This window comes from Hipposideros armiger, unplaced genomic scaffold (genome assembly GCF_001890085.2).
Source record: "Hipposideros armiger isolate ML-2016 unplaced genomic scaffold, ASM189008v1 scaffold_178, whole genome shotgun sequence".
Classification (NCBI taxonomy): Eukaryota; Metazoa; Chordata; class Mammalia; order Chiroptera; family Hipposideridae; genus Hipposideros; species Hipposideros armiger.
Genome location: NW_017731528.1, coordinates 283,126 through 309,364, shown reverse-complemented (window position 1 = coordinate 309,364; position 26,239 = coordinate 283,126). Strand labels below are relative to the sequence as shown.

Sequence of the window (26,239 nt, the reverse complement as noted above, 5' to 3'; positions counted from 1 at the left end):
AGAAGTTAATTATGTAAAATTACAAATTGGAAAAGTATAATTATGAAAAACATCTCCCTTCCAAATAATGAATTATAAAATAATAAAAGGAAATAAGGAAATCCAAGATGGGTAAAACCTAATATACAAAAATTGCATGGTGGGACCAGCCGAGTGGCTCGTTGGTTAAGAATTGGCTTGGAAGTGTGAGCTCTGAGCAACAGGGCTGCTGGTTCGGATCCCACATGGGCCAGTGATGCTGCGTCCTCTACAGCTAAGATGGTGAACAACAGCTCGACCTAGAGCTGGGCTGCTGTGAGTCGCCGGCGACGGAGTAGGTTGCAGTGGAAGTGCAGTGGGCTGCCATGAGCTACCTACCATGAGTGGCCGGCAGCCAGCGTGAGCTGCCGTAAGCCACTGTAAGTGGCCGTCCAGTGACCAGCGACCAATCTGCCTCAACCAGGAAGACCGCAATGATAATACCAACAACATGGGCCAGTGAAGCGACGTCCTCCACAACTAGACTAAAGAACAAAAAGGACAGCAACTTGTCTGTTCCCCTTCCCCGATTCCCCAATAAAATCTTAAAAAAAAAAAAAAAAAGAAAAAATTGCATGGTGAATGCAGTTCACTTTAAACTTGAGAACCATGAAATACTGGTAACTGGATTAAAAAAAATAAATCTGGAAAGGGGCAAACTTTTGTTATTTATCTGAGAGATACAGGATTCTGTTAAATCAGGGAGGGGTTCAAAAGGGACGTGGTCTCACTGTGCTACCCAGGCTGGAGTGCAGTGGCTTTCACAGACGCAACCCCACTACCTACTAGCACGGGAGCTTTGACCTGCTCCATTTCCCACCTGGGCCAGTTCACCCCTCCTCAGGCAACCTGGTTGGTGGCCCCCGCTCCCGGGAAGTCACCATACTGATGTTGGACTCAGTGCGGACACTTGATCGGCACAGCGCCCTGCCGCGCAGAACTAGGCTCAAGCCATCCTCCTGCCTCAGCCCCGGAGTAACTAGGACTCCAGGCACGCACCACCCCGCCTGGTGTGTAAGTGGATTTTAACAAAATAAGGAGAAGCTGGTAGTGACTATAATGGGTGTGGCCTCTTTTTGTTGTTAAGTCTGAAATTCATAAATACCCTATTAAAAACAGTTCTAAAAGAGATTGTTAAATGACATTAAAAAATGGAATTTCCTTATTGGGTTATTCCCAGTCTCCACACCCGTAAATGGATTGGCAATGACAGAAGCAGTGTATGAAGGGGCCCACATAGCTGTTTGGGAGCATGAGACTCAGGACTCAGCACCTCTCGCCCTGGACCCAGTCCACGTCAGGAACCCCTAGGGCCCACATCTCACCGACTGCATTCAGTCTCGGGGGTGGTGCCCTGGGCAATAGGCCCCAGGTCCCTCTACGAACCGTTATAACGTTTACCTGTGCAGCACTTGGTAAGGGCTAAATCACGATGCCACGGGGAGAAAATGACCTTCCATCATCACCCACGAGCATGGCAGGACCCATCAAATGGGCCATGACCGCAAACCGTAAACAATCTTGCAGATAGAAAGCTGCTTGGCGTGACATACAGGTGGTGGTAAGCCAACAACACTGGTGATGACCCCAACAGTTTTCATATTTGGCACATGAAGGAAATGCTGTACGCCAGGATGAAGGCAGGAGGTGGAGGCGGGCACCCAGCTCCCCAGGGCAGCGGTGTCCAACTCATCCACAAACCTGTGGCCAGTTATCTCGAAACACCACCCAGGCAGCTCTGCGGTGCATGCTGCTGCGGCCAGCCAACCTGGGTGTCGTCCTGGCTCTCAAGGCGCATCCTTCTCCCCGGGTGCAGGCCCTGCCCACTGGTCTGCCAGTGCCCAGTTTCTGGCATATCCACCAGGACTACAGACTCTTGAGTCAGCCTAAGACCTGTCAGTCACTCAGAGAAAAGATGTTTCCTCATAAGATGTGTTTGGTCTCAATGTCCTAGACCTTGCATCTCATTTTAACAGGAAAATGGAGCCAATCTCAGACATGTAGTAAGAGCCCCCTCACAATATGACAGCTTTCTGCTACTTAAATGAAAGAACGATTACCAGTTTCGTTTCTTTTTATTATCACGTGCTTGGAACAGGGCCGGCCGAGTGGAGCGCTGGTTAAGAACTGGCTTGGGAGCACTAGCTCTGAGCAGGGGGGCCCCGGTTCGGATCCCACATGAGGGCCAATGACACTGCACCCTCTACAACTAAGATGAACAACAGCTTGACCTGGAGCTGGGCTGCCATGAGTCGCCGGCGACGGCATAGGCTGCAGTGAAGCTGCAGTGGGCTGCCATAAGCTACCATGAGTGGCCAGCAGCCAGCATGAGTGGCTGGCAGCCAGCGTGAGCTGCCATGAGCCGCCATGAGCGGCAGTCCAAGGGCTGGCAACCGATCTGCCTTAGCTGGGAAGAGTGCAATGATCACAATACCAACATGGACCAGTGAAGCGACATCCTCCACAACCAGACTGAAGAACAAAAGGACAGCAACTTGTCTGTTCCCCTTCCCCGATTCCCCAACGCTGTTCCCCTCCACCAACTCCCCAATAAAATCTTAAAAAAAAAAAAAAAGAATAGAGGAGGGGGGCGGAGGCTGGGCCACGGCGGGCGAGTGGAGGGGCGCGCCTGTCCGGAGCTCCTCGGCGCCTGAAGAGGCTGAGGCTGCGGCGGGCCTGGATGAGCGCCCGGAGGTGGCGGACGGGGCGCCGGGGGGCCCCCATGGACGGGTGTGTGGGCGCCCAGCACGACTCCTCGGGCAGCCTCAACGAGAACTCGGAGGGCACCGGAGTTGCTTTAGGTCATAACCAGCCTTTGAAAAAGGAGAAGCCCAAATGGAAAAGCGATTATCCCATGACAGATGGACAACTGCACAGCAAGAGGGACGAATTTTGGGACACTGCACCAGCTTTTGAAGGCCGTAAAGAGATCTGGGGTGCCTTGAAGGCTGCAGCACTTGCTTTTGAGAGCAATGATCATGAACTGGCACGAGCGATCATTGATGGTGCAAACATCACATTACCACATGGCGCACTTACAGAGTGCTACGATGAACTGGGAAACAGATACCAGCTTCCAGTCTACTGCTTGGCGCTGCCAATCAACATGATAGAGGAGAAGAGCGACACAGAGACTCTGGAGATCCCTGAGCTACCTCCCACTTCCGGGTATGAGTGTCAGCTCCGTTTGTGCCGTTCCACGGGCAAGGACCTCAAACTCGTGGTCCGCAGCACGGGCACGGTGTACCACATGAAGAAGCGGCTCCACGCAGCAGAAGGGGTGGAGCCCAGTAGCCAGCGGTGGTTCTTCTCTGGCAGGCCGCTCACTGACAAGATGAAGTTGGAAGAGCTGACGATCCCAAAGGACTACGTGGTGCAGGTCATAATGAGCCAACCTTTGCAAAACCCAACGCCAGTGGAGAACTGAGCTGGCCCTGTTGGCTGGTCCCCACATCTCTCCCGCTCCTTTTTCTTGTTTCCTACTCTACAGCGTGAAATTTGTTTTCACTGCTCTGAATTCCGTATGAATGGATTTAGTTCTGAGGAATTACCAGTGAAAAATTCCATCTGTGATGGAGACCAACAAAATTAATTAATAAAACACAAAGAGCTAGCCTTTGAGACTCATGTAATTACAATTTCTAATTTGAGGGGCAGTTAGGAAATAGATAACCATTTATTTTAAAAACATCCAGCAACTACGTAATGGCTGTATTTAAATGATTTGGACTGTAAATAGAATATTGCATCCATGAAGACAGCACCAAGCACCTTGTGAATACAGAATTTTTATAAAAACAAATCAAATATAATTTCCAGATATCAATAACAGTTCTAAAACTTGAGCTTTTACAATGTAAACTGGAAAGAGCAGTATTTGAGTTTTGCTTCTATTCTGGTCTTAATTCTTTGCTCAATTAATATTTAGTCATAAAGGATTAGAGACTGGCAAACTGTGTTTCAGTATTGCTTCCCACCCCCTATATTGAGCTCTTTATTTACATTCACACTAAGTTTTGGTGCCTTCGAGCACTCTGGTGGCAGGCACCCTTCTGGAACACTAGGCAATAATTTAGTCGATGCAATCAGATCTCTGATCTTCAGCGGGTACTCAATTGAAGACTCGTGTCCTCTTACTGCATAGGTATTTTGCAGTGTCTATATGACAAAGCTGTTTCCATGACCAGGCTTAGAAGGGCAGTACTATATGGTACCTTAGTTGTTCTCCCTACTCTTTTTGGAACTTCTCAGAGCTAACTGTGCCCCCAAATGCATGGATACTTGGCCAGGGAATGCAAGGAGTCAAGTACAGCTATTTCCACTGTAGGATAATAATTAGCTCTTCTCCCCCCGTTTGCAGGAAGGGTGTAAGGATAGCTCATTCTATCTATGCCTGGGAGAATTGTACCTATTTTCAGTCTTTTAGAGAAAATTTCAGCTCATATTTTACTAACGTGAAAGATTTACTGATGTCACTTAAATATCAACAGTGAGACCAAATGGTGAAATGTCGCTTCATACTTTAGTGCTTTCCAGTTCACAGTTAACCTTAGTTATGGTGGATGACAATTTTCCTCCATCTTTCCCAGCAAAGAGGCAAATTAAGAGCCATCTGCAGAGTTGATCATAGAGGACTGAAAAATCCGGTGAGAGAACCTGATTCTATAACCTATGACTGGAATAAAGTTGCTGAGGATATTTAATTTGGAGCCTTTTCAAGGTTGGTTCCATGAGAGGGGGGTAACCACATGATCACTGTACCCCTGAGAATCTATGAGATGGAAAAGTAGAGGAAGAAGGCACTTATGCAGTTTGCAGTTGGGAAATAAACCTCCACACCTGTTTGGATGTGAAGCACCATTATTAATTTCAATGGTAAAATGAAACTGCTAATTAGTTTAAATGTGATGTTTAAAAAGGTATTAAACTTCCTATAGCCTATTTATATATAATTTATAATTGTAACATGTCATGTTTCTGAGAGCTTTAACTACTTCCCTTTTTAATGCAAGTATTTTAAATGTTGTGGCTACATTTAATTTAGGTTTGCTGATAATTGAACCTAAATTCAAGAGGAGTATTTTTATATTCAGAGGTGGAGGTATGTGAGGGCATTATAATGCTCTGTCATTAAAAGTTTTTGTTAATTTGTGTGCCACACTGACTAACAACACCTCTCAAAGTTTGTCAACTGGAAAAAAAAAGTGTTCAAATATATTTTTCTTAAGTAAATTTGGCTTTATCATCAATAATCTATGGTTGGTAAAAAGTCTTTTTTGTTTGTTGAGGGTTTGAACTTTCTTAAGAGTTTATTTTAAAGGAACATGTACTTTGAATAACAATTTTCTGGGCATGTTTAACTAACCTAGGTAAGAAAACCATGGTGCTGTTTAATTGTAAATAGACTGATGTAAGATTGGACCAATACTTGATGTGTACAATTTTAGTATGTAGGGTTTTTGTGCTTTTTTTAAAAAAAAATGTTCAATTTTTCTCTTTGTCTTTGCCTTTATTCTGGGTTTTTATTTGTTATTACTCTCTATAATAAGGGAAATCTGCCTCATTCTAATAAAACCTCTTAAAAGGTTTTCCTCCTTTAAAAAAAAAAAAGAATAGAGAACAAACCATCAGCAAAATGAAAATGCAACCTACAGAATGGGGGAATATATTGGCAAATCATACATCTAATATGGGGATAATATCCCAAATATACAAAGAGCTCATACAACTCAACAGCAAAGAAAAAAATCAAATTAAAAAAATGGGCAGAGGACCTGAATAGACATTTCTCCAAAGAGCACGTACAGATGGCCAATAGACGTATGAAAAGATGTTCAATGTCAAGGATGTAGAGAAAGGGAAACCTCATTCCCTGCTGGTGAAAATGTAAATTGGTGCAGCCACTATGGAAAAGTGTGGAGATTCCTCAAAAAAATAAAAATAGAGCAACCTTATGACCCAGCAATTCCACTCTTGGGTATTTATCCGAAGAAAATGAAACACTAATTTGAAAAGATATCTGTGCCCCCATTTTCACTGCAGCATTATTTACAATACCCAAGATATGGAAGCAACCTAAGTGTCCATCAATGGATGAATATATAAAGAAAATGTGATACACACACACACACACACACACACACACACACACACACACACACCCCCAAGCCCACAGGTACAGAGAACAGACTGGTGGTTGCCAGAGGCAGGGGGTGGAGGACGGGGCGAAATGGGTGAAGGGGGTCAGAAGGTACAAACTTCCAGCTATAAAATAAATGAGTCCTGGGATGTAATGTACAGCATGGTGACTAGAGTTAATGCTGTACTGTATATTTGAAAGTTGATGAGAGAGTAGATCTTAAAAGTTCTCATAACAAGGAAAAAAATTTTGTAACTGTATGAGATGATGGATGCTAACAGACTTACTGTGGTCACCATTTCACAATATACACAAATATGGCATTGTTACATTATACGGCTGAAACCAATATGATGTTGTATGTCAATTATACAATTTCAAAAAAAAACACAGGAAAAAATATTAAATTGACAAATGCTTTTTTTTTTAAGTAGTAGTAGTAATACTATTCATTTTTGGCAGGGCAATTTAATAATTTTTAAAAAGAAACGGTGATACAAATAAAAACTGTAAAAATGTTCTTATCACTTGGTCTAGTAATTCCATTTCTAAAATTTTTCTAAGGAAATCAGTGATATCCATAAAGATTTATGTAGAAAGATGTTCATTACCAGTGCTAAATTGAAAGAGAAGGCCATTAAACTGAGGTGATTCTAATGCCTTAGTAGCCTATGTAAGCAAACCCAAACCTAAGCCTGCCTATAAATGCCTCAAGGTTAAGACATCAAAACCTACAGACAACTAATCACAGCCAACTTGGCTTTCCCAAATAAGGCAATGGCTTAAGCTATAGCCAATCAGATGATCTCCTTGCCTTGCTTCTCCCTCTTCTCTATAAGTCTCTTCCCAGCTCCTGTCAGTGGAGGGCTCCAAACCGCTTCTAGTTTGGTGCTGCCCAATTCTAATCAATTTTTGCTCAAATAAATTTTTTTCTTTTTTTTTAAAGATGTTTTTATTGGGGAATTGGGGGAGGGGAACAGCCAAGTTGTTGTCCTTCAATCTTAGTTGTGAAAGGCGCAGCCACAGTCCAGTCGCGCCACTCAACTCAAGATGCTGTGTTCAATTAGTTGCAGTTGGGTGTAGCCACCATCCTACTCGGGAGTTGAACTGACTGCCTTGTTGTTAAGAGTGTGCACTCTATCACCTGAGCCACCTGGGCAGCAGCTCAGTTCAAGGTGCCAAGTTCAGTCTTTAGTTGCAGGTGGGCATAGCCCACTATCTCAAACAGTCTTGCTGTTAGGAGCACGAGCTCTCACCAGTTGAGCCATCCTGCCACCTGTTGGCAGCTCAGCAGCAGCTCAGCTCGGGCGCAGCTCACTGGCCCATGTGGGAATTGAACTGGCAACCCTATTGCTCAGAGCTCGCACTCTTGAGCAAGCTCTCAACCAACTGAGCTATTTGGCCAGCCTCAAATAAATTCTTAAAATCTTCAATATGCCCAGTTTACCTTTTAACACCAGTTATTGTCAATAAATTATAGAACACCTACTTGAACATGGGATTCAATACAGATGTGAAAAATGAGAATGTTTGTAATAAAATGTTTACCCCTTCATTTATTCGTCAGGTATTTTTGAGAGTTTGCACAGTTCTAGGTCCTAGAAAATGGTGACTTAGAACAAAGCCACTGCCTCTTGGGGCTTGAAATCTAAATGAGAGATGAGTATTAAACAAGATACACAACTAAATACTTAGTAACAAACTGATAAAGGCTATCTATGCAGGGAAGTTACAATATAATGAGAGAGAACAAAACAGAAGGATGTGATTTAGGCTGGGGGCTCAGAAAGGCTTTCTCAGTCCTCCACAAGACACCAGGCAGGCCTCCCAGCAGGAGTGGGCACTACCCAGGCAGGGGCCAGTATCAGGGAGTCTGGGAAAAGGCCAGAAAGCTGATCGGCCAGAGCACCAGCAGGAAAAGCGGTGACCAGAGGCCGCAGGGTGGGCCCTGCCTACCCAGCCAAGAACTTCATCCCAAGTACAGTGGGAAAGGTTTCCAGAAGGGAAATGACCGAATCTTTTCCATTTCAGAATCACTCAGAGGGCTCTGTGCAGGGAACAGGAGGAGCAGTCAGGAGACACTACAATCTGGGTGAGCCAAGATGGAAGCTTGGGGTAGGGCCAAGGGAGGGGACACTTTGAAAGAGAACTGACTGAGTGGGGCGGTACCCAAGATAAGGAAAGTAAGGAGGGATAGGTTACACAAAGTAGTATCTGAAAACAGAACTGGGATCATACTACATGTACAGTATTGACTCTTTCCCACCTGTCACCCTTAGCACATCCCTCCTCACTTTCCTTCATTTCCTTTAATTAGAAAAATTCCGGACACTTTTACCAAAATGTTCAGAGTGGTCATATCTGGGTTAATAGAATCATAGGTGATTTTTATTTTCTTTTTATGCTTTTCTATAGTTTCCAAACTTATACAATGAATACATACTACTTTAATAACTAAGGAGGGAGCTGGGGGGATGACACAAACGTATTATTTGTGTGTGTCTTTTCAAAGTAATTTAAAGTAAACCTACTTTAAAAAGGTATACAGTTTATCTTTTAATTTAATTTGAAAGCCAAAAAAAAAGAAAAGGGGGAGGGGGGAGGCAAGGAACTGCTACACCCGAAATCCATTGTAATTCAATTTCCTGTGACATTACTGAAATTCCTAAAGCTAAGTGTTTCTTTTTTCTTTCTCATCTTATTAAAATTTCAGGGCCATTCTGGGTGTCCAATAATACTCAAAAGTCTTTCCTTTTCAGAGGAGGGGAGGTGGAAATGTACATGCTACCAAATTCCTTTTGTCTTTTTTATTAGCAAAATGCCTACAGTGAAATAAGATGAGGCAGGATCTCATCATTGAGATAAAGGACAGCAGCTCAGTGTTAGCATTTGTCTGCTAAAATGTCTCTAGAGCTGTCCTGATGGTGCACCTTGTTAGGGCTGAACATGAATATCGTGAAGCAAAGTTGCGTTTCTGTCTACCCTGAACTGTGACAAGGAGCTGAGGCTTCTGTGCTGCTGGTTCCCCTCCTCCCGTCAAACTGAGTCAAACTGAGCACATCCTCAGGCAAGCCCTGCGGGAGGAAGCCTCGCAACAGGGGAAGTGGGAAGGGGCGCCGCAGTCTGCCACACTGCACAGACCCAAAGCACCCAGCGCTCTAAGGGTTAGAAATAAATGACTATGTGGGTTTGAACATGAGTAGCTCATGGGCAGGTGGAAGAACTGGGAAGGTCCTGCAGTAAAAACTAATTTGTGCTGAACCCAGATGCCCAAGTCTAGACACAGGACAGTGGAGACGACATTACCAGCCAGCACAACGAGATGTGGAAAGACAATCACAAAAAGCTAGCAGGAGGTGTCTAGGAGCAGGCCAGGCCACAGTCTGAGGCAGGGGGCACGCACAGGAGAAGGATGGAGCTCCTGGCCAGCCTAGCGGCCTGCAAAGGGTTAGCTGTGCGAGGGACACGGGGGCTGAAGCTGCGCAAGTGCTGCCCACGGAAGTGAGGACAAGGGATGGCACCTCGCTGGACATGAGGGAGAGAACAGGAGGAAGTCACAGGACGAGTCACACATCAGCAAACCCAGAGGTGACAATGGCCCCAGCAGTCCACCCTGAGGAGACAACCAGCACCCACGGGCCACACTGAGGGAGCACTGAAGTCCTTCCTCTTACATGTGACAAGCATGTCTACCTCACACATGCTGGAGATACAGGTCAGTAAGAGCTGCGGCAGGGGGCAGTGGGCAAGGGGGGCTCCAACCACCTGTGTGACCTCAAAGCCATAGTTTCCTCTAAAACATAGTGAAAACCTCTGGGGTCCATCTCAAATGACTGCTATAATGTTTCAATGACACTGTGCGGCCACCAGGGCTCAGGGGTGGCCTGTTGGCTGCAGTGAACACCAGGTGTCATCCCTGGGAGATCCATGTGCCCCAGCGGGCTCTCTTGTTTGGCAAAGGGACCTGGGCGAGGGAAAAATGTGTAGGGTGGGTTGAGGAGCTTGATTTCTTGCACTTTTTAGCTTGAGAATGCAAAGAATTCACTCCCTTTTCCTATTAACCAGTTCCCCCGACTTATTCAGTGCTGCCAACCTTTTCTCAGGAAGCCTGCCTGACTGCACACCCTGACCGCCAGCTTTTTTCTGATGTTGAGTGTGGTATAATAAGTCGATTTGACTGTTTACATTCCTTCCTACCCTCATTCCATTGAAGATTTATTTCATTTAAACACATACAATAAGGCTAGGAAAAACAGGATTAAATCAAGATTAGGAAAATTACACTAACAGGAAAATTCAGGACCAGAGGAACGTAGCACGCCAGGCCAGAGCCTGAGGAGTCTGCAAATCTGTCACAGAACTGGCACCCTCAGCAGAGAGCAGGGTGCAAGCTGTCCATAGAGAAAAAGCATGTGCCAGCTGCTCACGGGGAGCACAAACACCTCCTAGCGCCACATCTGAAGGAGATTAGTCAGTTGTCTTCCTCTAGGACACACAGTAAAGTGTTTTGTTATTCTAAGGGTCTGGGGGCTGTTGAAATCAGCTCTGGGCTCTCCCAGGCCCCCAGTACCCTGCACAACCTGTACTCTGAGCCCAGCTAGCATCCGTACCCATTAGCCTGCCTCAACCAGTGAGAAGACGAGTCACATGCTTCTGAGAAGCAGAAATGTCATACCTGTCAATGTCACTGCAAAACCAAATGACTGGTTTTTAAAACTTTGTCAGGAAGGAAGAGAGGGAAAACCTAGTAATATGAGCATTTGAAACTATAAAGATTAAAAGAAAATGTGAAGCCAAATGTTATAAATAGTGAAAGCTAAATTTAAATTATTACTTATTCCAGCAATAAGAGTATCCAATGATACAAAAGATACAATGATACTCATATCCAAAACATCGACCTTCCCAATTCCTTACATCTATTTTTAAAGAACTTAAATATAAGAAAGCTTCTTCCTTAAGGAATAGTAATATTCTGGCCTCATTTTTTTACTATAGGAATTTTGTTTAATCGTTTATGTGCAAAAGGTTTATGAACATTGTACCATTTGACATATATATTATATCATTATGTAGAAAATACTTATAGTCCTTTACTTCTCCAGAAATTTCTATTTCAAACTATTTTAATTAAAAATATACCCATACCTGTTAGTTACATGGGTGTAATTCCCTGGTAAACGTCACTGAGCTGTACACTTAGGAATCACGTACTTTTATGAATTTTATTTTTACAAAAAGTTTAAAAGAAACACTCATTTACAAACACTCAAGTAAATATTTTCAATAAGCCTTAATCCAAATACAATGGAAAGACCGTGCATGTGCACATGTGATAGATAAAACAGTGCATATAAAAGGGGGGCACCACTAAGCTCCTATAAGACCTCAGGAGAACATGGAGTATATTGCCATTCTGATGAATATAGGGTTAAAAAGGGCACTTAGTCTCAAAATACAAGAGAACAAAACTGAACCTAAATTAAAAGGCAGCACGAGAGGTAACGAAGGGGAGAAAGCTGCAATAATAGGAATTCTCTCTACCTAAATTGGAATTCGATTAATCCGCTTTATTTAAGACAAACACAACTCTTAGTGGTATGGCTAATCTTTTCCTCACACACTATTTGGGCTCATATAGTGACTTTCTGACTAGAATTCTCTGAAAGCAAACACACCCTTTATCCAGACCAGAAACATCTGAGTTGGGGAGGAAGGGGGAAGGCAGAGCTGTTCTAAGTTAGAAAGGAACGCTGTACACCAACCTGACTCAATTGTTTCAGGAGTATTAACTATGACAAATAGAGTCCTTTCTGCTCGCAATTAACATAAATTAAATATTGATGGGAACTCTGTTGGTGTCGTGATCCTGCATTGTACTGTATCAGAAACAGCACCTGTTCCTGGCACTGTAATTGTCACAAATGGATCTTACCATAATGAGACCCCACCTGTATTTTGGATTATCTGCTTGACTTGTTTTTGTTTTTTTTCTGTTACAGCTAAAACACATATGCAAATAACACTCTGGCTCTGATGCCCTCTTTTCTTGGCAAGTGATTTACAGAGATTGTTAGCTTTGCTGCTGGGCTGGGAGTCTCAGCTATGTCACCGCAGCATTCCCCCGGGACAGCAGCTTCCTAGGTTCAGACCGTCCAGCTCTGCCGGGCAGACAGTACCTGGCACCACACTCAACCTCATGTGCCCATAGTGAGAAAGGCCATGCCTTTGCTGTCAGCTTCCACTGCTGGGACACTCCCTCTGGCCTCCCTCATGGCCCTGGGCTTCATAAGCAATCTCAACACAACAACGCTCACTACACACAAGTCAGCCCCTGCATGTCCCAGGGCAGCAAGGAAGGCCCTACAAACATCTCATCTGAGACATGTAAATTCATGTAAATTCTCCACTTAAGTTCTGTGGTAACAAACAACAGGAGGGTTGAGATTGCTAGGGAGAGAAAGGAGGGCACAGTTAGCCTGCTCTGTGACCTGGATGTCAGGAGTGCATAATTAGGTTATTTCTAAGACACTAAAAGTGCTCAAGCCATCCTGATGTGCTTTGAGTATGAAATCTTACTAATTTTTCAAGGCAGTAAAAATACCTCACATTTCCATTTTCATGTAACTGTAAATTTAAGATGACAGATGGTTAACAAAACACTGGCTTTTGGAAGTGATTTTACAAGACAACTTACATTTTACTAATTACATTTTTACCTTGGCTGGACACTGGTTCCACTGGTTCTGTTTTATATGGCCCTGCCCCTAACCTGGATTTTATTCAGCTTTGTGAACGGCTATGGGATCATAAAGGCATAGCTGTACATTGTGTATTTATGTATGATTAGTGCCACCTCCATGCATGTGCCCTTTATTCTTGAGCAATTGAGAAGGTACACTGTCACCACCATTTTGATGCTTTTTCTAGTCCCTCTCATTTCCTTAATATAGTTACATCTCCTATAACAGCATATTGACAGTTTTGTTTTGTTTTTTAACTAGGAGAAAACAGAGTCAAAGAAGAGGGTTAACCTTCCCCTTAACTAAGTAAAAACTGCACAAACTGAAAACAAGATAAGGGAAGCCAGTTTGTCCCATGACCACGCAGAAGAAGCACAACTAAACCCCATGGAAAGGGCTAGTCTGAGAGCCCTTCACAAGGACAGGACATACAATGCGGCACAAGTCAGGGGCATTCAGACACTTCTGGATGTTGTCAACAGAAAAGCAGCTAAAAAGATCCTTTTGGAGAGGAGGTGGAGAAGAGGGCAGTGATCCACGTGAAGGGCCTGGGCTTGTTAACCTGAAAGCCTTCTCTGTGCAGTAACCCACTCAGCGCACCCACGCAGGACGCCCTAGGAGGCTACCACGTGGGCAGGGCGCTCACCCACCTGGTCGCAGCCGGCGCTCACCAGTTCCTGCAGCATCTGCCGGTTCACTTCAGCAGCGGCCAGCGTGCCAGACTCGTTGGCGAAGGGCAGCAGGGAGTATCGGATCTCCCTCAGGGCTTTCTGATACGGCCCGAATTTTGGGGCTCTCAACTGCTGCGGCCGGGCTGTGTCCTTCCCCCCCAGGGCCTTGGCGTCCAGGGAGGCGTCACTGGGTCCCACGGGCGGCCCCTGAGCGGGAGACTTGTGTGGCTGCTTCAGCCCTTCGCGAATCTCCTGCAGGCGCTGCCGGCTATTTCCAGAGTAAGTGGTGGCGGGAAAAGTCTTTGGCCTCATGGTGGGTCCAGTTCCCTCTTACCATAAATATAACCTTCTTCAAGGGTTTTATTGTTTTAAAAAACTGGCAACAGTATCAGTTAGTTGTAAACATACTTTCAAAACAATCTCCCTTTAAAAATTTTCTTTCCTTCAATTTCTGTAGTTCCTATGGAGAACCCCAAATTTTCCAGAGCCTTCATTCTGAAGATCATCACTACCTGGAAAAGAAGGTGGGAAATAAATGTTTATTCGTGGTTTTCACATGCTTTTCAGAACTAGACAGTGATCTTGAAAATATTCCACTTGGAAAGATTAGGAAAGAACACGTCACCCCTAAGAATTAACAAAAATACATGACATCCAGGGCTGTCCCCAGATGTTCCCCATAACATGTGATGTGCGGCCAAGCACATCTCCACAGCTGTTGATAGTGACTTCATTATTCAATCAGGCAAGAACAACAGTTAACCACTGATGGCTCATTGAAGGTACTTCGTTATACCAGTTTTATTTTGAAATCCACAGCTTGAGTGTTTAGGGCTGAACTTTCTTCCATGGGGTCTTGGATTTCTGGCTTGTTCCTAATAAATCAGCTCCTGGTCCTCTCCGTTGTCCCTTATCCCTGGGGCTTCGCCAACCTCTCCCCCACCTGAAGCTGTGCTTCTTCCATCTCTGGAAATTTATCCTTATAAAACCCTCCCAAATTTCCTGAAGATACCACAAAACATGTCACATGGGAAGTGTCCTATATTGCAGCTGAAAGTAGTCCCAGCACATTGTATCAGGGGACATTCAAGGTAACTACTTCCTTGATCTTTTATAAATTGGTCAACTTCTTATCAGCATTTTGACCTAAATACCAAAATAAAAATATCTTTCTTGGGGAGATTGACACTTACATGGAGAGGGACTGTTACACATATGTGGGTAACTTATTTCTTAGCGAGCACTGTGATAATATAATTATCCACATAGACCAGCTAGGACATCAGCATTTTCCAACAGTGATTGACCTACCCCCAGGCCATCACTGGATACTCTGTTGTTATTGCATCCAGAAACTAAATCAAGCTCAAAGAACCAAAATCTGACAGTGGCCTTAGCAGCCAGTGAGGTATCTAGTTGAAGTCACTTATCTGGGTGACATTGGGTGAGTCATTTACCTTCCCACACCCTCCCTCTGTGGAGCAGATGACAACACTTGGTAACAGGGTGGTGGGGAGCATGGAATGAGACTGTGCATGTGAGTGGCTCAGCAGTTCTTGGGACAAGGTCATTATCATTTACGTAATTAGTTGCCACAGCCCAGCACTGAGCCCCACTGGTGGAGAAGGGCCTGCCTGGCCTCCGGGCTCTGTGGGAAACAGACCCAGGACAGAACGTCCTTTTCATGGGGAGACCAAAGGGAGCTGGGCTTTGTCTCAGTAAGGGACTTCAGATTGTGACAGGGAACTCTACTTCACAGACGTCCTCGGGTGGGAAAGGATAGTTAGCATTCAGCCAGTATTTACTAGGTGCCAGGCTTGCTGTAAGAATATTGTGTGAATTAACTTACATAGATGTATCATGTAAGCATATACAAGAGCAAGCCCAAAGGGTGACATTAAAATGACTATTCTTTTCTTTTTTCTTTTTTTTAAATGATAGTTTTCTTTTTTTTTTTTTTTAAGATTTTTTTATTGGGGAATTGGGGGGATGGGAACAGTGCTGGGGAATTGGGGGAAGGGGAACAGACAAGTTGCTGTTGTTTTGTTCTTCAGTCTAGTTGTGGAGGACGTTGCTTCACTGGCCCAAGTTGGCACCATCATTGCGCTCTTCCCGGGCGAGGAAGATCAGTCGCCGGCTTCTGGACGGCCGCTCACTGCGGCTGCTGGCCACTCACGCTGGCTGCTGGCCGCTCACGCTGGCTGCTGGCTACACACGGTAGCCCATGGCAACCCACTGCAGCAGGGGCTGCAGCCTACGCCGTCGCCAGCGACTCATGGGCAGCCCAGCTCCAGGTTGAGCTGTTGTTCAGCATCTTAGCTGTGGAGGGCAGTGTCACTGGCCCTCATATGTGGGATCCGAACCGGGGCCCTCTGTCGTCCCAAGCCAGTTCTTAACCATCGCGCCACTCGGCCGGCCCTGACTATTCTTTTCTTAGAGGTGGGCATCAACACCATGCCCTTTCTCAATCTACCTGAGAGAAGATTGCACTTAGAAAGAAAGAACCAGACTAAATTCCTCAACAGAAAGCCATATTTCAGTGCCCTTCAGCTGCACTGAAGGCACTAACAGGACTGTGTAAGGCTGTGTGGATGCTGAAATACAGAACCTGCACTGGATGCCCCAGACCTGCTGGCCACGGCCCAGGAGCCTGGGACTCGGCCCCACCGGTGTACAGTGGGGCACACTGCAACCACACTCATTCTCGGTGGCTTCCTTCTCTAAGCACCTGTGGTGAAATACCTCACTCTCTGCACCGTGAGTTCATGTTCCCACAAAACAAGAGGTTCTGAAGGGTATGCTTCACACATGAGGATCCCGACTGGCTCTCTGAGGACTGAGGCAGAAGGTGCAGCATCTCCTAGGGTCTCACATGAATCGCCTGTTTGCAATCGTGAAGAGATAAGTCATACTATCTTCACAGTAAATCCATGCAAAGGAGGGCCTGACAATATGCAGGGGGTACAGCTTCAGTAAAAATGTATTCAAACCCCCTCCCTCGCCACCCACCTGTCCACCTTGCAAACATTTATCAAATGCCTCAGTCTCGGGCACTGCTAGGACACACAAGAAAGACCCAGACCCTGCCTTCAGCAAGTCCACAGTCAAGTGAGAGGTGAGGGTGCCTTGAAACAAACAGCTTTAAAGAAAAAGAGAGGGCCAGCCAAGTGGCTCAGTTGGTTAAGAGCTTGCTCAAGAGTGCGAGCTCTGAGCAACAGCAGTTCGAGTCCCAGCCCGAGCTGAGCTGCCGCTGAGCTGCCAACAGGTGGAAGGATGGGTCAGCTGAGGAAAGAAAGAAGGAAGGAAGGAAGGAAGGAAAGGGAAGGGAAGAGAAGGGAAGGAAGGAAGAAAGAAGCCCAAGAGGAGGAAAAAGTCCTCTAACAGATGGGAGAATAAAGGAGAAAGTCAGCTAAAGCTGGGAAGTAGAGATAAGCAAATCTGGGGTACAGAGGGGTGGGTTTCCAGGCAGAGGGAGCAGCATATGCAAAGGAGCAGGGTAATGGGGAGGCTGCGGGCACTTCCCGCCCGCTCATGTCTGTGGGGCAGGCTCTTCCTGGAGAGCCGCGCTGAGACCCAGAGGCTCACAGGCTCTGGATTTCGAAGACCCTCCAGTGAAAAGGATGAGAAGCCACTGTCTGCAGTTGACCTAAGAAGTGTCATGGCCAGTGCCCTTTAGGGAGTTCAGTCTGGAAGCCGCTGGAAGATGGCCTAGAAGGGACAACACAGCATTCCAGCTGGATAACAAAACCTGGGTGAGATGCAGCAACCCCGGGGCTTTCAGGAGCTAGTTACACCTTGGCCCAACAGAGATGGGGAGCCAGCAGCACATGGAACACTTACCCAGCGAGCGACCTGCCTATGCAGCCATGAGACCGGGCAGTCAGGAGAAGAGGGAAGGAGAGCTCCTGCCTGCTCCAAACGGCATCCCTCAGAGGAGCAGCAGTCAGTGACCATCGAGTGACACCAGCAGACTAAAGAGAAGCACGATGCTTTTCCCTCAGCTAAGGAAGAGCAAGGGCCACCAGCCAAGGTCCATGTCGAAGAAAAGGGCTGTGAGGAAATCAGCCAGGACATGGGATGTCCTCACTGCCCGGCCACACCAGCTGACAGACACAGGGGCATCAGGGACAGGAAGCGGGCTTGAACACACTCCCTGGAATTCATTCTGAAAAACAGGGCAGCTGAAAGTGGGGAAGTCAGGAATGAAGAATGCACGCAGAGCCTCTTATAAACAGCACCTGCATAGAGGAGGGGTCGGCACAACCCCGGCCTAGCCCCTAAGACCTGTGCCTCAAGGGACCCACCTGCACAACTTCCAATACCAAGGGCTAGTTTGACCGCCTTCTGAACTGCATATCCATGGCATTACATGGGCTGTACTCTTTGTGCCCAACACTACATTTGGTCATTTATGCATGTGGCATGAGGCAGTAGTCTGCACAGCCTACTTATTTATCCATTCCACCACAGGAGGGCTTTAGGTGATTCCTGCTCAGGGGCTATTGCAAATAGTGCTGGAGCCTCAAGGCTGCAGCCCCAGAGCTCTGAGGACTCAGGAGTGAGTGAGCCCAAGACCTTGCCCCACCACAGCAAACACTTTCTGTGTAGTTCCTGCAGAGCCCTGCGGGCTCATGTGCTCTTTCTGTGGGATTATAAAAAGGCACCCTTCCTCAAGGCAATTTTTTGCTACCATATTACTGTACAACTGTGTTGGGGACATTTTCAGAGCCCTGGGCAGCAGCCTGGCCCACTCTTAGTCATAACCTGATACCATGTCACAATCTGTCTCACACACACACACACACACACACACACACACACACACACACACACACATACCAGGTGAGGGGCAGGTAAAGTCTGCATCAAATTGGGGGGGAGGAACTAGACCTCTGAGGCACAGAAGAAAAAGTAATGGCCTTCGTGTAGGTCACAGAGGAATGTGAGCATGTGTGCTCTCCAGAATATGTGTGTGACACACGAGCCATGCGACTCTCTACTGCTGTTCAGGCCTTCTGTGAGTGGCCCAGAGTCTCCAAGTGGGCTGAAGTTGCCTTACATAAGTATGTGAATGGTATGAGGCATGCCCTTTTACATGCAGGGCCCTTGAGCAGTGCACAACCTGAACACCCAGACAAGGTAGCCCTGTTATTAGGTCTTAGGGATGCAGAAAATAGTGACCAGTCTTTGACTTTAAGGAGCTCACAGTTCAAGATGGACAGACAGACAAGAAAATCAATTATTTAAATATGGTATTATGTAATACATGTGACAATAGAAATTTGCCCAAAGAATTAAGGGGTCTGAAATAGAGTAGTAAGTAGCTGGAGGACAGAGAAAGAGGGTGGAGTCAGAAGTGCCTTAGAAGTGGAGCCCACAGGAGCTGGTAATGTTCACTAGACAGACTGGCTTGAAAGATGGAGCCCAAGTTTCTGGTTTAGAAACCAGAGCCAATGGTGGTGACTTCTGAGCCAGGTCGGCCACCTGGACAGCAGGGACCATCGAGAGAGCAGCCCTGAGTGAGATAGAGGAGGGCAGCTAGTGGGGAGGCTGAGTCTGTGCAAAGGACGAAGCAGCTAGAGGGGGCCTGGTCCTGATCTGGCAATAGCTCCGTGGGACCCAGCTGGTACTGTACCTCTCTGAGCCTCAGTTTCCTGCTCACCGACAAGCCTTTGCTCTATTTGCCAGGGTGGGACTGCGTGTGATATCACTGCCATCTGTAACGCACAATACACTGGCCAATAATTAGAATTACTAGTAAGTTCAGGACTCTGAATCAGACCGAAGGCTTCAATCATGTCAGGAGACAAGACCAGGGCAAAACACAGGTGGACTTAGTGGGAAGGCATGAAACTGAATGCATAAATGGCAGTTTCACGCTCACTCCAAGCGACCCCTCTTATGTAAGTACTTGATAACGACACTTACAGTTCAAGTACCTTCTTTTTATTTGAAAGAGAAAAGCAGAGAGGAAGGCTAAAGTCACGAGCCGTGCTGTCTGAAGGTGCCCCATTCCCAGCAGGCCTGAGCTTCAAGGAGCTGCCTGCCTCCCACGCGACCAAACCAGCTCCCATCTGGGCGACCCAGGGCTAGTCAAGGCACCAAATTCACCCTGACCTCTGGAACTTGGCAAGGACAACTCTCTGCGCTAAGACAAATGCCCCTCCCAACCGAGTCACTTCCACACCTTGGAGTCTCCATAAAAGGGCCCTCCTGGCCACCCCACCCATCTCAAGGCTCCCAGCACTATGACAGTGAGGGATGCTGACGTGCCTGTCAGCTCTTCAGTTGCTGGAACTGTAAGCAGGGCGCTAGGGGAGTAAAGAAGGCCAGCAGGAAAGCACCAGGCTGTGCACGTGGCAGCACAGGTAGGTGGCAGGGTGCTCTCTGAACCTGAAGATTCAGGCCCCAACAAAATGTCCCTGAGTAAAGCTTACAGATAACTATTATAAAGTCTCAGAACCACGACACTATAACATGGGGGAACCTGGGGGACCCTGAGCTCAGCGAGACCTCACTTATGTGAGGCAGCTGGAGCAGTCCGAGGCAGAGGCCACGCAGAAGGGGGTACCAGGAATGGGGAGCACTATTTCTGGATACAGAGCTTGTGTCTGGGATGATAAGAGTTCTGAGTGTAGCGTGTGGTGCCAATTACAGCACAATGTGAGTGTATGTCGGCCAGTGAATTGCATACGTGAGAGTGGTTAAAACAATAAGCATCATGTATATTTCACCTTAATCAAGGTAAAAATGAGAAAAAGGTTAGCTAACTATTCACATCTAGCTAGCTAGTGTTCAGACTATGGGTCCATTTCTAAACATAGCTACACAACAAAAAGACGGGACCTCACAGCTGGGTGCTGATCACAGAGCAAAGTCCCCTGGCAGAGTGAAGCCTGAACTGCGGGTGCACTGTCACCTCCCCACCAGGACACTGGAACACACAGTAGGGAGCAGTTTCCTCAAGGCCCACTCCCGGAGATACTGTGAGTTTTAAGCACCTGTGTGTCCCACAAATGTTCCAGTTATAAAGCCGCCAGCACAGCAGACACTAAGGCAGGCCTTCCTGTTCTCACGTCTGCATTTATGCTGAGCTAAGAAATACCAAGTGGACGCACCCCAAACTCCAGATCACAGGTCCTGCTTTCCTTTCTTTCTTTTTTCCCCTCAACAGTTTACTATGAAAATTTTCTAACATACAAAAAGGTTGAAAGAATTACTCAGTGACACCCTATAAAACCACCACTGGGAGGGCTCCCCAGTGTGGAGGGAGGAGGCCACCTCACACAGTGGTCACTTGCTTCCATCCCCCTCCAGTCTCCTAGAAACACCTAAGATACTGTCCCTATCTTTTTAAGTGAGTATGTAAAATAGCACCTATGGGCAAACTGCACTCTTGCCTGAATAATCTGGAAAGGATCAAACTTTCCTTCAGTCTCATAAAGAAGGAAAGTACTAGGGGTGCCCAAAAAATGTATACAAGTGGACACTTTGGTCAGCGTTGCTCAAGCAGTAGTTCGCCGTAATCAGAACTGTCTGGATGCTGATGGTAACCACTTTGAGCACCGCTTGCAATTCCAAAAGTCAAATGTGACTTGTATTCATCTTTTATTATTGGTATATATTATTAAAATTTTAATACAGTTTTCCTTTCTTAAAATGTGTATACACTTTTTGGCACCCTCTATATTTTCTTGGCTTGAGACCTTATAGTTTAGGCTTTACTTTGAAGACAGCAGATTTCATGGCCAAAGTATGAACTTCTGAAAGAATTTTTCATGAGAATACTCATTAGTCAAATTAAGATTGCAGCTGGAAATGATGTATTCTGACACACTACTATATCATTTTAATAAGAGTTAACATATGAGAAATGGTCTTTCATCATGAGTTTTATAAATAAGCCATAAGGCCTCATGGATGTGAACTTTAAAAAATGGGGATATAAGCAAAATAAATCTAACTTTGGAAGTTTCTTTGGCATCATCAATTGATTTAAATATACTTTAAAAGAAACTACAAGACACTGGAATTTTAAAACTGTAACACAACTCACAAACAAAAACAGCTCACTTTCAAATCTGGAGCTGAGATAGGTACTAAATCCTATACTCACTATGGGTGGCTCGTGTAAAAACTTAACATGAGAGCAATATTTTAAGGACCCATAATTTGGCTGTACCAAACCCAATTCCAATTCTCGATCCAATCCTGGAAAATACTATCAGATGTTCAAGAATTTTTATTCTAATTTCTAGTGCTTCACGAACCCAGACTGGCTGCCAAACCCACATCAAGCACCAAACAAGGAACCCACCAAACCCACATCTCGTGGGGCCTCCTCTAATGACACATGATGGCATTTTTAAAAGCAGAATTTCTTGGACCTAAAGTTCCAGTTATTATTTAAATCATATACTTACTGTAATTAACTAGCATAGATGAAACTACATCAGGCAGATGGGCTAGGTCTCCAGCCAGATGCTGGAGTGTCAGAGTCACAAACCGCTCGCCAGGCTGACATGCCTCACAGCCCCTGTCCAGGGACCCACAGGGCAGGGCTACCCCTCAGAATAAGGGTCTCCGAGGACATAGTGATTACCTCTCGGTGGGGGTCCAGGAACACTCTCCAGTAAACAGTGTCATCACAAGGTCTCAGTGGGGTTGGAAGTGCCACATGTGTGCCAAATACTGAGCTGGACATTATGCAGTCTCAGCTGGGTGAAACAAGGTGTCGCCCCTAATTAAAACCTACAATCTAGGGGAAAAACAAACCAGCACATTCTCTATTAGTTTGGTACATGCTATCTGTGTGATACAGGGTGGGATTACACGATATTATATTCAAGTCCATACCCAGCAGGGGTTTCAATCTTTGAGAAAGCCCAGCCTCCTCTGCCCCACTCTCTTCCCTCCAAGTTCTGGGTGTACCCCAAACCGGGAGTCAGGATGCCCAGTCCATATGAGAAGTCACTGCTAGGCAAAGAGGTAAATCTGTGATGTCCAAATAATCCCAGTGCTTGTGCCTCTCTTGAGAAAACCTCCCAATGAAAGGAGTGTCCCACCAAAGTTGGAAAGGCTAAGGGATGTGATTTGATGGAGGAAGTGTGAAGCTATTCTTGGAGTCTGGAACTTCCTGTGAAAAGGCTCAAAACTAGAAGAGAAAGATGAACAGGCAGACAGTGTTGGGGAGGGGCAGGTCCTCCCTGGGTTTATTTAATGAAAATAGTGGAATGAGAGAGACTCAGGAGGCAGGGTGCGGTTAATTCTGAAAGAACAAGCCGGTCCCTAGCACGCCTGCTCCAGGCAACTGCCTGGAGGCAGTAAGGCCACTACTCCAAATGGAGGCCCACTGCATTCAAAAGCAGACTTACATTTTAAGAAGACTCTTACCATCCTAATTAATCTAGAGGCCTCGGATCTGCACTGAGCCACAGTACCGCAACAACCATAACTGTCAATACAAACCACCGCTACTAAATATGAGATTTTTCATTTGTCCTCCAGAAAACTTCCTATGAATGTCAAATATTGGCACAGAAACAAAAAGTATTTAATTAACTTAAAAAAACCACTTGTCACAGTTAGGTCAACATGGTCTAGGTGGCATAGGACATAAAGTTTTCATACAGTGAATGGCAAGCAGTAAGCAATTTCAAATTTCCATCCTAACTTTAGCATGATAACCATCATTTCCAACATTACCTCGTTTTAATAATACTTTCAGAATGAAACTATCCATCAGATAACACTGCCCTTAAAGCTGACTAGGGGTGGAACTCTGGGCCCAAGCAGGGAGCCACTTACAGGTGCTCAGCGTACAAAGTCCCACTTCAGAGAGGCATCCAGCACACAGAATGGTGACCCCGGGACTGGTCCAAGTTGGAGGCCCAGTTCTGTTCTGAGAAACAGCTAAGCTTTTCACTAAGGCTTTTAAAAAAGGAAAGAGATTCAGAGAACTTCTGGAGCTGGAAGTCAGTCACTTCATTCTGTTGTTTAGGATATTTTGCCCCTCGTTACAACAGATTTACAGTCAAGACCAAATAAATGCACTGAATTCATCTTCTGTATTTCAAGCCTATTTTTAAAAAGTCCATAAGGAATATTTTTTCAAAGTTTCACATTATAACCACGAAATAGAATATAAAAGCAGCCTTTCAAAAACTGTGTTGGTCTACTTTTCCAGTACAGAGCAGAACACCCCCTAAAGCTTTCCCAAACCCTCCCTGTGTGTTTACTGTGCATTTATCAGCTTCAGCACTTCCCCCACCTCCACACACAGAGTGGGATCTAGGAGCCTAGGGCTGGCTACTTACAACACAGCATTTAAAACAACAAGGCATTTCATTGTAAAAACAGTCCCCTCCCACCAGAGGAAAGTCCCTCCCACCAGCCCTGTGATTTGCTGAGAAAGAAGTATGTACAGTTCCAATTTACCCTTAAGTGAAAACTATTTCAAACTAGATGGAGAGGCTGGAAGAATCCCTCCAAGTTCTACAATGCCCTGATTCTAGTAACTCACCATTATCATTTTGCTTGACGTCTTCTGTTAAGACACTACTCTACTTTAAATTGCTTGACATTTTAAGATTAAATATTCAGTAATTTTAACTTCAAAGGAATGCTGTTGTATTCACTAAACAGTACTCTATATGCCAGGATAACGAAACCAAATTTTATGAGAGGCTGAATAACATAGTGTCTTGTTAATTATAATTTAAAACAAACTTCTTTAAACAGTCTCTGGATTCTTATTTTGGAAGATTTTTCTGTTACTACCTTATTACAATAATAAGGATGGTAAGGATCTTTCTTGCTAAAGAAAAAAAAAGTACAAGATACAAAGCAGCCTAGTCTCCTAATTTGGCATTAAAAACAGTGAGCCATCACACAGGGACCAAGGTGAGGACCCACTGCAGTGCAGAGCCAGGTCTACCTGGCACAAATTCCCAAATAAGCAGGCCCCATTTACTGTCTCCATTACCAAAGGAGGCCCCGCAGCTACTCAGTGAAACTTCAACAGGGCACTTGTACCGAGGTCACACACATCCTGTGACTTCCCACTCACGGTCCAGCACGCCAAGCTCCTAGGCAAGCCGCCGGCCGACTTCCCCAGACACAGTGTATGTATTTGGCCGAGTGGTCTGCGAAGAGGGCTGGCGGATGTCACTTTAGGTCTAGGTCACCGTCACATTCAGAACACCTCGCTCACCTCGCACGAATGTGTAAACGCCAAAGTTCTCGCTTACAATCGTGTCAACATGAGCAAATCCGCACATAAAGTGTACCCGCAAAAGAGGGTTGGGAGCGCGGTCGGCCGGCGGGCGTGAGCGCCAGGGCTGTGAGACCGGCAGGCACGACAGGCCCTGGAGGGCAGCGGGGAAGGTGCGAGCACAGTGGAGGTGGCCCACCAGTCCAGGGGCTGAGTGTGTGAGGCCTTGAGGACGGCAACACCCTCGAAGGCTCCGCGGGGGACGTGCAACGGTGTGGATCTGAGGAGAGAGGGGGCATGCGACGGCGCGGCCCTGGGGAGAACGGGGACAAGCGATGGCGCGGCCCTGAGGAGAGAGGGGACATGCAACGGCGCGGCCCTAGTGGGGGGGAGGGGGAATGCGACGGCGCGGCCCTAGTGGGGGGGGACATGCGACGGCGCGGCCCTGGGGAGAGAGGGGTCATGCGACGGCGCAGCCCTAGTGGGGGGCACATGCGACGGCACGACCCGGAGCGGGGACCGTCCCGGGAGCCGGGGGAGGCGGGGCCCCGCGCGATCCCCGCCCCCGGCCCGGCAGGGCCCGGCCCGCGGCGCCCCTGCCCGCCAGCCGCCCCGCAACAAAGCGGCGCCGCCCGCCCCAACTCCGGGACCGCGACCACGGCGCCGCCGACGCCGGGGCTGCGAGCGGGCCCCGGCTCACCAACTTCCCGGCCCGTCCCCGGCCCGGCCGCCTCACCTCGGCGCAGTCTACCTCCTCGGGGCAGCCCTGGCCCGCGGCTCCGGGGCCTCGCGCGCCGAGAGACCGGGCGCCGGTGGCGGCAGCGGCTGCTGGCCCCGCAGGGACCGGCGCGCCCCGGGAGGCGGCACGGACGGCGGCGGCTTCATCTTCCCCGGCGCTCGCGCCGCCGCTCCGACGCGCAGACCCAAGTGGGACATTCGCTACATTGTTGGCATTCCACGGGCGTCACGTGACTGCCGCCGCGTCACGCTCGGCCGCGGACCCGCCCGGCGCTCGGCCCGCCCCGCCCGCCGCTTCCTGGTCCCGCCGCCACCTGCGGCCCGGCCGCTGTCACCGCCCCGCTGCACGCTGCCCCAACGGCACTCATTGCAAGTTGGTCACTGTCCCTAAAACCTTGTCCTCTCGGGCAGCTCACGCCAGCCTGGGTGCAGACAGTAAGTAAAAGCTCCTGGAGGAGCTTTACGTTACCAAGTCGGTGCCAGCCACCCAAAGTGAGGACAGAGACGGACAGAAGGCTGACCAGCCATGGAATCAAGTCACAGAGAAGGACGTCAGATACACCCAGATGGAATCGGTGTGACTCACACCCACTGCTGTGCATGTGGTGTGTAAGAGAAGTGTTGTGTGATGTACACACAGTGTACTGATATTTGCCAGCAAGTGACTTGTCAGCCACTGCACAGTCCCTGCATTTGGGGCTATGGATTCGGTACCAGG

At 47.0% G+C, this 26,239-nt stretch overlaps 2 protein-coding genes across 2 annotated transcripts in view; one reads left to right on the top strand and one right to left on the bottom strand.

Annotated features, from left to right (window-relative positions):
- LATS2 (large tumor suppressor kinase 2) overlaps window positions 1-25,738 on the bottom strand; it is an 82,993-nt gene extending 57,255 nt beyond the window's left edge. Inside the window, exons 1-2 of the mRNA XM_019652395.1 lie at window positions 25,520-25,738; window positions 13,551-14,083 (exon numbers count right to left, since the gene is read on the bottom strand). Coding sequence (XP_019507940.1) covers window positions 13,551-13,883 — 333 coding nt within the window. The 5' untranslated portion in view covers window positions 13,884-14,083; window positions 25,520-25,738. The remainder of the gene's footprint in view (window positions 1-13,550; window positions 14,084-25,519) is intronic.
- UBTD2 (ubiquitin domain containing 2) lies at window positions 2,722-3,861 on the top strand. The gene has a single exon (XM_019652396.1). The coding sequence runs from the start codon at window positions 2,741-2,743 to the stop codon at window positions 3,443-3,445; it is 705 nt and encodes a 234-aa protein (XP_019507941.1). The 5' UTR covers window positions 2,722-2,740; the 3' UTR covers window positions 3,446-3,861.
- Window positions 25,739-26,239: the final 501 nt, after the last annotated feature.

What these genes read in the sequence shown, in the direction of transcription:
- UBTD2 (XM_019652396.1), top strand. Translation starts at nt 2,741, where the DNA reads ATGGACGGGTGTGTGGGCGCCCAGCACGACTCCTCGGGCAGCCTCAAC.